Below are 12952 nucleotides of genomic sequence, written 5' to 3'. Positions count from 1 at the left end.
AGAAGTGGGGGGGGGTGGAAACGGGGTGGGGGGTGGGGGGGGGAGAAACGGGGTGGGGATGGGGGGAGGGGGAGTTTAAGATCTAAAGTTGTTGAATTCAATATTCAGCCCGGAAGGCTGTAAAGTGCCTAGTCGGAAGATGAGGTGCTGTTCCTCCAGTTTGCGTTGGGCTTCACTGGAACAATGCAGCAAGCCAAGGACAGACATGTGGGCAAGAGAACAGGGTGGAGTGTTAAAATGGCAAGCGACAGGGAGGTTTGGGTCTTTCTTGTGGACAGACCGCAGGTGTTCCGCAAAACGGTCGCCCAGTTTGCGTTTGGTCTCTCCAATGTAGAGGAGACCGCATTGGGAGCAACGAATGCAGTAGACTAAGTTAGGGGAAATGCAAGTGAAATGCTGCTTCACTTGAAAGGAGTGTTTGGGCCCTTGGACGGTGAGGAGAGAGGAAGTGAAGGGGCAGGTGTTGCATCTTCTGCGTGGGCATGGGGAGGTGCCATAAGTGGGGGTTGAGGTGTAGGGGGTGATGGAGGAGTGGACCAGGGTGTCCCGGAGGGAACGATCCCTACGGAATGCCGTCGGGGGGGGTGAAGGGAAGATGTGTTTGGTGGTGGCATCATGCTGGAGTTGGCGGAAATGGCTAAGGATGATCCTTTGAATGCGGAGGCTGGTGGGGTGATAAGTGAGGACAAGGGGGACCCTATCATGTTTCTGGGAAGGAGGAGAAGGCGTGAGGGAGGATGCGCGGGATATTGGCCGGACACGGTTGAGGGCCCTGTCAACGACCGTGGATGGAAAACCTCGGTTAAGGAAGAAGGAGGACATGTCAGAGGAGCTGTTTTTGAAGGTAGCGTCATCAGAACAGATGCGACGGAGGCGAAGGAACTGAGAGAATGGGATGGAGTCTTTACAGGAAGCGGGGTGTGAGGAGCTGTAGTCGAGGTAGCTGTGGGAGTCGGTAGGCTTGTAATGGATATTGGTGGACAGTCTATCATCAGAAATTGAGACAGAGAGGTCAAGGAAGGGAAGAGAAGTGTCAGAGATGGACCATGTGAAAATGATGGAGGGGTGGAGATTGGAAGCAAAATTAATAAATTTTTCCAGGTCCCGACGAGAGCATGAAGCAGCACCGAAGTAATCATCGATGTACCGGAGAAAGAGTTGTGGGAGGGGGCCGGAGTAGGACTGGAACAAGGAATGTTCCACATACCCCATAAAGAGACAGGCATAGCCCATATCCCGCGCATCCTCCCTCACGCCTTCTCCTCCTTCCCAGAAACATGATAGGGTCCCCCTTGTCCTCACTTATCACCCCACCAGCCTCCGCATTCAAAGGATCATCCTTAGCCATTTCCGCCAACTCCAGCATGATGCCACCACCAAACACATCTTCCCTTCACCCCCCCCCCTGACGGCATTCCGTAGGGATCGTTCCCTCCGGGACACCCTGGTCCACTCCTCCATCACCCCCTACTCCTCAACCCCCACTTATGGCACCTCCCCATGCCCACGCAGAAGATGCAACACCTGCCCCTTCACTTCCTCTCTCCTCACCGTCCAAGGGCCCAAACACTCCTTTCAAGTGAAGCAGCATTTCACTTGCATTTCCCCTAACTTAGTCTACTGCATTCATTGCTCCCAATGCGGTCTCCTCTACATTGGAGAGACCAAACGCAAACTGGGCGACCGTTTTGCGGAACACCTGCGGTCTGTCCGCAAGAAAGACCCAAACCTCCCTGTCGCTTGCCATTTTAACACTCCACCCTGTTCTCTTGCCCACATGTCTGTCCTTGGCTTGCTGCATTGTTCCAGTGAAGCCCAACGCAAACTGGAGGAACAGCACCTCATCTTCCGACTAGGCACTTTACAGCCTTCCGGGCTGAATATTGAATTCAACAACTTTAGATCTTAAACTCCCCCTCCCCCCATCCCCACCCCGTTTCTCTCCCCCCCCCCCCCCACCTTTCTCCACCCCCCCACCCCCCACCTTTTATCAATAATTTATATAGATTCTTCTTTCCCCACCTATTTCCATTATTTTTAAATCTAAAACTAAAACCTTGTTAGTCTGTCCACTCCACCCCCACTAGAGCTGTACTTTGAGTATCCTGTCTTCCATTCTTAATTAGCACTTTTCTTAGACAAATATCACCACCTTCAACACCTCTTTGATCCTTTTGTCTGTGACATCTTTTGATTATCTGCTCCTATCACGGCTTGCTTATCTCCACAATCACCACACCCTCAACTTCTCTCTTCTCCCCCCCCCGCCACCCCCCCCTCCCCCCCCCACCTTAAACCAGTTTATATTTCTCCTTTCTCCTAACTATGCTTCAGTTCTGCCGAAGGGCCATGAAGGCTCGAAATGTTAACTGATTTCTTCTCCACCGATGCTGCCAGACCTGCTGAGTTTTTCCAGGTAATTCTGTTTTTGTTTTGGCAAAGACACAGTTGGCTGAATGGCTGCCTTATGTGCTGTATAATTCTATACTTCTACAGAATAGCAGCATTTTACTTTTGAATGAAATTGATATTGTTTGATATCAAATTAAGACCTAAACAGCTGATTTCTTTTTTTAAAAAAAGTATTGTTCCATGATATAAGTTTGCATAAAGTGCCAGTGATTTTCAAGTGCTTAGTTCACTGGCATAGAACTCTCCCTGTCAGTATATTGCAAGTGTTGTCCTGTTTAACTTAAAAATGGTTTTTCAAAATGATGAGGAATTTGATGTAATTGCCTTAAGATTTTGTTCAGTAACATCACTGATTAGTAATTTTTAGTCTATATTCAGTGCTATACATCCAATTTACTTTATATCATTAAAGTAGATAAATATAAATGATTTTATTTGTGGAATTTTGAGGCTTGGCCTCATCCCTCAATCAGCATAAATAATCGGCTTCAAATTGTCACGTTGGCCAGTACACAAGTTTGTGCAGCAGACACCTGGAGGCATTAATATTTTTATCATATCTTCTGATCTGAAGTTGGCATTCTCCCTTTATAGTTACTTTATTAAAATGCAATAAAATAGTGCCTTATTATGTAGAAATAATTTCCTACTCTTTGCTTTGTAGTACAGGAAATAAATGGCGTGCTAGGAGAAAATTGATAACTCCGACATTTCATTTCACAATTCTGATGGAATTTCTAGACGTTATGAATGAACAAACCAATATTTTACTGGAAAAATGGGAGAAGAAAGTTGGCAAGGGACCTTTTAACTGCTTCAATGATATCACACTCTGTGCTTTGGACATTATCTGTGGTGAGTTTGGGAAAACTGTTAGAATGGGAAACATATATAGATGCATAAGAGTTTACAGCTCAGAAGGAGGCTATTCAGCCTATTGTCTGTGCTGGCCCTTCACTAGAGCAATTAAAAATTAATCCTTCTCCCTCCGTAGCAACATATCTTCTGTTTCAAATATTTGTTTGATTTTTAGTCTTCAAAAGATGCAGTGGTCTCCATCTCAAGCACACACAGTGGCAAAGCATAAAATATTTTTTCCCTAAACTTTCTTTTTCCTCATGCTTTGGTGAGTCCTGGTCACTGATGGATCAGCTTGAGGGAAGCCTTTGCCTATTTACTATATCAAGGCTTTTGGAATTTTAGAAGAACTATTTGGTCTCCTCATCGACTTATCTGCTCAAGTAGAAATATTTGTGTTGTCTCCTCAACCATAATTTCCCATCCCTGGCATCCCTCTGGTGAATCTGTGGTTTTAATATTATTCTCTAATGGGTCATGCATAATTGTATGCAGATTGCTAACTGGCCTAATTAATCAATTAATTCTGAAGTTTTACTCCATGACCCCATTTAATGCCTGAACCACCTGCATTTTCATATTTGGGAAATTATGTATTTAAATCCCTAGGTGTCTCTTGATCAACAGCCTTGAGTACCTTTCTGTTGAGAGAACTGTATACGCCAACATCTTGTTTCTGTACTCAAAATGAATACCTCCTGTTTCCCTGCAATTAAATTGTATCTTCCACTTGCCTACCCATTCTGCTAACCTGTCTTCCTGAAGTCTTTTACCTACTTCCTCACTGTTGACCAAAAAGTAACCCAATATTTTTGTTTTGTTCTTGTATGTTTTTTTGAACTGTCTGTAGACTGTCTCCCCTAGTGCAACTTAACTCCTTGGTGAAATCAAAAATTGTACTAGGAGTGGAAGTTCCCAGTTGGGGAGGGACGAGTTTCACTCTGTTGATGTGTGATTTGGCAAAAGTGAACTGGAAACAGTTACTTGGAGGAAAATCCATGTTGTGAAGGTGGGAAGCATTGAAAAAAGTGGTAGTAGGGAATGGAAAAAGGGTGGGACTCCCAAATCTAGGGCCCCCTGATGTTAAGGAGCAATAAAGGAGATAAAATAAACCAAAGAAAGAAAGTTTGTGTTAGATATTGAGAGGTAAATACTGCAAAAAGCTTGGAGAAATATAGAAAGTGTAAAGGTGAAATTAAAAAGGAAATTGTGAAGTACAGAGAAGGGATGAAAATATTGGCAAATAAAATTGAGGGCAACCTAGAGATGTTCTATAAGTAAATTAACAGCAAAAGGACAACTAAAGAAAGAATAGTGCCAATTAGAGACCAAAAAGTGGAGGGAGTGTGTGGGCATAGTAAATGAATACTTCATGTCTGCTCTCACAAAAGAGATTACAATGCAGATATTGTAGCTAAGGAAGAGCTGTGTGAAATATTGATAAACATAGTGAGAAAGGAGATATTAAGGGGTTTAGCATATTTGAATATGCTAAATGAGTATGAATATAAATCGCCAGGCCTGAATGAAATGCATCCCAGGATGTTAAGAAAAGCAAAAGAGGAAATCGATCCATCATTTTCCAATCTGCTCTTTCTGCAGGTTTGGTAATGGAGGCCTGGAGGGCAGCTAATGTTGTAACCTTGTTTAAAAATGGGGAAAGGGATAGACAGTAATTACAGGTCACTCGGCCTAATCTCAGTGGTTGATAAACTATTGAAATAATTTCTGACCTTCAATATACACCATCACTTAAAAAGACGCCACTTAATCAAAGACAGTCAGCCTGGATTTGTTAAAGGAAGGCTGTGGCTGACTAACTTGATTTAATTTTTTTAAGGAGCAATTGAGAGTTGATGAGGGTGGTGCTTTTGATATAGTCCACATGGATTTTAACAAGGTTTTTCCCAAGATCCACATGGCAGACTGGTCAGAAATGGGATCCAAGGGAACGTTGCAAGTTGGATCCAAAATTGACTAAGTGGCAGGAAATCTAGAAATATGGACAGGTGTTTTTTGTGACTGGAAGGCTGTTTCCTGTCGGGTTCCTGCGGGCTTAGTATTAGATCTCTTGCTTTTTGTGATATATATTAATGATTAGATTTAAATGTGGGGGACATGATTAAGGATTAAGAAGTTTGCAGATGATGAGAATATTAGCCAGTTGGCCATGTGGTTGATAGTGAGGAACAAAGCTGTTTTCTGCAGGAAGATATCAATGGACCGGTCAGGTGGATAGATCAGTGATGAAATTGAATTCAGTGTAGAGAAGTGTGAGGGCAAAATCCATGGTAGAATTTGAACTCGTGCCTCTGAAGTATTAGTCCGGGCCCCTGGATTATTAGTCCAGTAAAATTACCACTGTGCTACTGCCCCTCCAACGTAAAAGCAGGAAGGCCATGCTAGACCTCTATAAAACATTAGTGGGGCCACAGCTAGAGTACTACATACAGCTCTGGCCATCACATTACAGGAAGGATGTGATTGCACTATCAAGGGCAGGGACATGGGAACAGGAGAAGGCCATTCAGTCCCTTGAGCCTGTTCCACTGTTCAATGAGATCATAGCTCATTAGTGACCTGTCTCTGTAAACCCACCTTTGCCCATAATCCCTTAGATTTTTGTTAGTCAAAAGTATTGTCAATCTCAGTTCTAAAATTAACAGTTGATCTAGCATCAATTGCTCTTAACAAAAGAGTGTTCCAAACCTCTGCCAGTGTTTCCTAATTTCACTCCTGAAAGGTCTGGCTCTATTTTTGACTTTCACCAAAAGGAGTAGTGGGAGTGTGTCAGAGGAGAATGATGTAAGTATATGGGGTAAAGAGAGGAAGAGGGGAATGTGTTTGATATGAAAAAGAGGCCTGTCCTTGTGATTATATGTTTAAGGATGTGGGGAGAGGTTGACAGTAGCATTCTGAGGTGCTTTTGAGAAAGGTGAAGTGAAGAGCTGTACTTACCCTTGCTACTCTTGTGAGGTCATTGAATATCTTCTTGTATTGAATGCAGGTTCTGGAGGTGATGCTGCTTGCACTGACCCTGTTAGCTGCCTTTTATTTAGGCCTGCTTCATCCTGGCATTAAGAATGCATTTGTGTTTTTTGGAGAAGTGTTGCTCCTTATGGTGGTCCTTACTTCCTCCATTAGGACCTCCCAAGGATGTATCAGAAATGTAAATGGCGTATCAATCTTGCCAACAATCTTTAAAAATTGTTGAATGAAAAATGCAGACAGACAATGCAACTTAGCATTAAGCTTGCCTTGTGACTTGTGCTGTAAATTGCATGCATCGCATGGGTGCTGCCTAATTCGTGACTGATTAGAAGGGCAGCTCATCCATCAAATTTAATGGAGGGCCAGGGGTTGAAATCATCCAACTGTCATGGGGGCTTGCCACCCACCTGATTCCTCCCTGGGTTAAAAATGGGGTTTAAATGTTGAAAACTCATTAATACTTGACACCTTGGATTTTTAACCAAACAGGATTTTTTTCAGTTTATGTAATCTAATTTACAATATTTGCAAATTAAAGCTAAAATATAATCTTCAACAACTCAAAGGTTTATCAGACTAAAGCAGTTCTAAAGGTGTATAATTATCTTTTAGAAATAACTATATAGGCAGTGCACAATGAGGAATTGAGGAATAATGTAACTCATTCCCAATTGTTAATTGTCATTATGGTCACTATCATGACTGAGAGATTGTCCATAACTCAGGGCTCCTCCTCATGTATTCTCACAGAGAATAATGATGTATGAATTGTTGAGTCAGTTGTTTTGGTGATTTTGTGTTGACACATTCAGTCTGCTTGTTCTATCATGTCAAGTGTTTATAAATCTAAGCTTATTTGGGTATTGCAAATATTAGGGTTAAATGATTTGATCAGTGTGAATATGTTACTTACCATAAGGATTTTTTATTCTAGAAACTGCTATGGATAAGAAGGTCTATGCTCAGAGTAACAGTGACTCGGAATATATACGTGCTATTTACAAGTGAGTTCCTTGTATTTCCTGAATAGTTTTCCCCGATTGTCATTTATGTTTTCTATGTCTTCTGACGTGAAGTAAGAGATGACCCTTCATGATAAAGTCCATTCAGAAGAATTGAGTGGTGACAGGATAATCCATAAATTTCTATCATTAATGTTAATTATTATGGTTTTCATTGCTTTTAATTTGATCTTTTGAGAACACCTTGTTCAAAATTATAGTGTATAGAAATATCAGGAATAAGGATGAAAAGCAGATTTAAGGACAGTGACAGGTAATGGTGCTTAGTTGTTGCATTTTAACAGTAGGTAGGGATATTTGCTGTTATTTCTTTTCCTTTCCATCCTTAGCTGTTAACAGGCAAAACTCAGCTTTTTCAGGGTGTACAGATATGGGGTGGATTTTAAGTCTACCCACCTGCCTTCTAACAGGCAGTGAGCAGTTTAAGTACCCACCAAATTATCTGTGTGCTTTGCAGAAGGTGACAACAACACCCTCTGTAAGCCAGCGAGGTCATTTTGTAATATGCAGATTGGGGTCCAATGATGTCAACAAACCTCAACTGCAGTTTTCATTGTGTTGAAGCGAGAAAGCTGGTCAAGGGAAGATCAGCACCCATAGAGACTCTGAAAGGTATGTTTTTTTTTAAAACTTTGTGGGCCCTGAAAGGCAGATGTGCTCCTCTGGGCCCCACAAAGAAAGTTCAGATAACCCCACGTCTCCTTCCTGACACTCCTGGACGTCCCCTTTCCACACCTTCCTGAATGCCCTAGCAGCAGTGCCACCAAAACAGTACACATTTATTGAAGGAAATCATACTTGAAGCACATTGTTCTTCAGATATTGTGACTCACGTGTAATGCTGCACACAGTAGCAGAACATTAGAAAATTGGGTGTGTGTGTGCATTGCCTATTCCTATTGGCTACCTCCTTGAACTGCTGCAATCTCTGATTGTGGCGTTTCCACAATGGTGTTAAGTAGGAAATGTGAGGATTTTCATCCAGTGACTGAATTCCTGCAGTGCATCTTATAGACGTTATACACTGCTGCTACTATGCTTGGATGGTGGATGGAGTGAATGTTTGTGAATGTGGTGCTAATCAAGTGGGCTGCTTTGTCCTGGACGGTGTCAAGCTTCTTGAGTGTTGTGGGAGCTGCACACATCCAGGCAAGCGGGGAGTATTCCATCAGACTCCTGACTTGTGCCTTGTAGATGGTGGACAGGCTATGGGGAGTCAGGAGGTGATTTTCTCGTCACACGATTCTTAGCCTCTGACCTGCTCTTGTAACCACAGTATTTATATGGCTAGTCCTGTTCAAGTTCTGGTCAATCGTAACCCCCAGAATGTTGATAGTGGAGGATTCAGTAATGGTAATGCCAATGAACATCAAGGGCCGATGATTGGATTCTCCATGTTGGAGCTGAGCATTGCCTAACACTTGTGTGGCATGAATGTTCCTTGCCACCTGTCAGCCCTGGATATTGTCCAGGTCTTGCTGCATTTGACCATGGGCTGCTTCAGTATCTGAGGAGTCGTGATTGGTGCTGAACATTGTGCAATCATCAGCGAGCACCCCACTTCTGACTTTATGATGGAAGGAAGGTCATTGAGAAGCAGCTGAAGATGGTTGGGCCAAGGGCACTACCCTGAGGACCTCCTGCGGTGATGCCTTGGATGTTGTAAGATCTTTTTTGAATGTTATTAACACTACATTCATCTAGGTGAGTGTTCCATCACAGACCTAACTTGGGCCTTGTAGATGGCAAGCAAGCCTTAAAAGGGCAGTAAGTGAGTCACTCGTCACCAGAGTACTGAGCCCCTATCCATCTGTCATAGCCACAGTGCTAATGTGAGTGATTCAGAAGAGCTTTTGATCAGCACTAATTTGTTCAATGAGTTTATATCAAAGATGGGCATTGCCCAGTGTAAAATACTATCTGCCACTTGTCAGCCAAGCTTGAATGTTGTTCAAGCCCTGCTATAGGCTAATGTAAAACAGAAGTCTTATTTTGCAGCTGTGAATAAGTGAGTAGAGTGGAACTTAATGCTCTAGTGAAGATAATGATTTCTCTTTGCCTAGGATGAGTGATTTGATTCACCGCAGGCAGAAGATGCCTTGGTTTTGGCCTGACTTTCTATTCAACACATTTGGGGATGGAAAGGAACATGACGAAGCTCTCAAAATCTTGCACACCTTCACAGAAAAGGTAGATTTATAGTCATTTTTTAAAAATACGCAAAATGTTGGAAACCCTCAGCAGGTGAGGCAGAGTGTGTGGAGAGAACAGAGGAACCAACATTTTGTGTGAAAGCTGGATTTTTTTTATAGATGAGGACTGTTTAAATATTGATGTACTGTAATATATTACAGTTTTAACAATGGGTTTGTATTCAAAATGCTAATTCCTCCTCTTCATTGATGCTGCCTCATCTGCTGAAGGTTTCCAACAACTTGTGTTTTTTTTTCAGATTTCCAGGATCTGCAGTTGCTTTTTTCATCGCTTTCTTTGTTTTAGTTAAATGATCAAAATTAATTGAAAAGAAAGGAAAAGGCAATTAACAAAATATAAATATTTCATAAAAGTAGAGTGTGGCAGACTGTAGAGGTACTGAAAACCATTTATTGGCATATGAACATTTTACATGCCAGCTTTGTTTCAAAAGAAATCTTAATTCATTAATGAGGAATTTTATGCCTTATTGTTTTATGTTAATTAATTCTCGCTCTGCATACATTGCTTTTATGCTCTCAATTAATGGCCTGGATTCTGCAGTCAGCAGCAAAGCAAGGGAGCTTCCCACTGACCTTGAAGAAAGTCGATCTCTGTGTTGTTACGACCTGATGTTATTTGCTGAGCAAGCTAAATCCCAGAGGGAAACTTGTCTTACTGATCATAACCTTTATTTATATTTTGAAAATGTATTTATTTTTTTATTCATGAAATGTGGGTGTCGCTGGCTAGGTCAGCATTTATTGCCCATCCCTAATTGTAGTTGTTCAGAGGGCAGTTAAGAGTCAACCACTGCTGTGGGTCTGGAGTCACATGTAGGCCAGGCCAGGTAAGGACGGCAGATTTCCTTCCCCAAAGGACATAAATGAACCAGATGGGTTTTTACAACAATCGGCAATGGCTTCATCATCATCATTGGACTTTTAATTCCAGATTTTTAAAAATTGAATTCCACCATCTGCTGTAGCAGGATTCAAACCCGGGTCCCCAGGACATTACCCTAGGTCTTTGGATTACTAGTCCAGTGACAGTCCAACTACGCCATCGCCTCCCAAGGGGAAAACTACTGATTCCAGAAGCTTAGAATCCCAGTAACACTTTTAAGATTTTAAAATTAAAAGATTTATTAACAAGAAGAAAAAATACCTGAGCATACAAGAGTAAAATTACACAGTTAAAATAGTCTTACAAAACATTCCCCAAAAAAATCCACTTAGTTAGAACACACAAGTAAACTCCTTGGTAACAGCTCCCTTTAGATTTTTAACCATAAAAATCTAGTAATATTACCCAAGGCAAAAACCCCTGTCACTTTAGTAAAGGTAGAGCAGACAACTTCCCACTCCCACTCCCCTGTGGAAATCCAAAAGAAAGGTTGCTTTCAAAAGACTTTCCTGCCTTGAAACTGGATGGTTGCTTCAAATTCAAATCCTTCACAGCTTTTAAGCACTCCAGCACACAGAAGTTGTCTTCAGTGGATTCTCCCTCGGAGCCACCACAACTCAACTAAATATCTTTCTTTAAATATCTTTTTTCCCTTTCATCCTAGATTCCATTCCTCCCAAGCACCCCTTTTAACTCAGCTTTTCCAAACATAAAAATCTTTCATGTTTTCCATTTGCCTCTACTTTCTGGTCAAATAAAATTTAATAACCTTCCCTTGTTTACTTATAGCATCTTTGTAAGTTGTAGAAGTCCCTTGTCACTTCTAAACTCCCCTTTGAACTTTAAGAGCTGAAAAGTCAAGTCCCTACCTATCACCTATTGCAAATTTAAAAACCTAACCTATTTACTTGTAAATATATATAAAAACAAAAAACTGCGGATGCTGGAAATCCAAAACAAAAACTAACGCATTTACATCCTTCCTTAAATAAGAAGACCAAAACTGCGCACACTATTTGAGATGTCGGGTGGAAACGCAGTAGCAGGCGAGTAAAATGACGTTTTGCCCCCCGGTTGTGAAGGCGGGTTTTTACACCGTATCGTCCCAAAGCCGCCACATTATTTATGCACTCCTGGGAAACACGCCATTTCCATGGTGGGTGGGCTCTCATTTGCCTGTCCGCCATCACCCTGCTGCCGCATCACGCCAGGCGCCATAGTTAAAGTCCAGCAGCGCGCACACATCTGTGCTTCCAGACCACGACTGCTGCAGGGAAGACATGGCCCTGACAGGCAAAAAGACTGCAGCTCTCTGGTTCAGTGACGCATCACTGAAATGCCTTTTGGATGCCGTGGAGTCCCACAGGGATGTCCTCTACCCCTGCTCTGGCCGCAGGATGGGCAGCAACTTAAATAATCTGGCTTGGGAGGTGGTGGTCAGTGCCAAAGCCCTTCAAAAGAGGACAGCCACCCAGTGCTGCAAGAGGATGAATGATTTCTGTTTCGCCAGAGTAAGTCACTCTTCTCATCACTCTCAACTCTCACACTCACAAACCCATCACACATCCACAGGGCCCTTATTCACTGCCAGTGCAAGGGACATCTCCATTCACTCTTTCACACAAACCTGCATTATCCTCACCCCATCCATGGGACCACTCACTGCCCACACATGCCAGGCATATTTATCATCTGGTCTGGCAGGTGTCCTGCTGACACTCTCTCCATCTCTAGTCATGCAGAACAAACTGGCGCACAACAAGAGGGAGAGGTTGCAGACCAGTGGAAGAATGCCTGAAATCATGGTCCTCACTGACTTTGAAAAAACAGCCATCCAGCTGGCCGGCGATGACTGGGACTGGTCCTGTGCTGACGGTGAGGTCGGCGGTGCTCTACCAAGTGATGATCCAGCAGTGCAACATCCATCAGACAACCATGCTGTGAATGATGTGTCCTCCTTCACAGGCCACTGCCATGCACTAATTATCTCCCCTTGCTTCTGCAGGCATATCTGGGAAACAGCTAATAGATTCCATGACCCAAGGCCTCCAATCAAGCCCCAAAGAAACCCCTGAAGAGGAATCTGGAGGCACCCTCCCTGAAGTTCTGTCACAGTGCTCACCCACACCCTCCACCAATGCAGAGACACACATCTCGGTGGGACCTAACTTTAGAATAGCCTCGGGGTCACAATCTGGTGAGCACATTGCACTGTCTGATCCACAGCAGGCGGTAGCAGGGACTTCCCAGGTCCCCCCGCATTTGGAGGACTTGGTCCAAGTCAGATGGCGAGACTCTGGACTTGGTCATATCACAGTTGCTGGAGCTGCAAAGGCAAGCTCGGGAACATCAGGAAGGGATGTCCACTGCACTCCTCAGATTGCAAGGCACAATGGAGGAGTCTGTCCGTCTCCAGGCAGAGGTGATGGTGTCGACATGCCAACACACCGAGGTCAACACTGGTAGGATGGCAGCCATCATGGAGATCTTATTTCAGGACATTGCTCCTGCACTGCTGCGCGGGCTCAACTCCATCGCTGATGCCATAGTTGGCCTCCAACAGTGTGTAC

At 43.2% G+C, this 12952-nt stretch overlaps 1 protein-coding gene across 1 annotated transcript in view; it reads left to right on the top strand.

Moving 5' to 3' along the window:
• LOC144684664 (cytochrome P450 4V2-like) overlaps window positions 1-12952 on the top strand; it is a 47413-nt gene that overhangs the window by 9273 nt on the left and 25188 nt on the right. Inside the window, exons 4-6 of the mRNA XM_078548748.1 lie at window positions 3077-3267; window positions 7196-7265; window positions 9347-9473. Of these exons, the coding sequence (XP_078404874.1) occupies window positions 3077-3267; window positions 7196-7265; window positions 9347-9473 (388 nt within the window). The remainder of the gene's footprint in view (window positions 1-3076; window positions 3268-7195; window positions 7266-9346; window positions 9474-12952) is intronic.

This window comes from Cetorhinus maximus, chromosome 1 (assembly GCF_964194155.1).
Source record: "Cetorhinus maximus chromosome 1, sCetMax3.hap1.1, whole genome shotgun sequence".
Taxonomy (NCBI): domain Eukaryota; kingdom Metazoa; phylum Chordata; class Chondrichthyes; order Lamniformes; family Cetorhinidae; genus Cetorhinus; species Cetorhinus maximus.
This window is presented reverse-complemented; position numbering and strand designations above follow the sequence as displayed.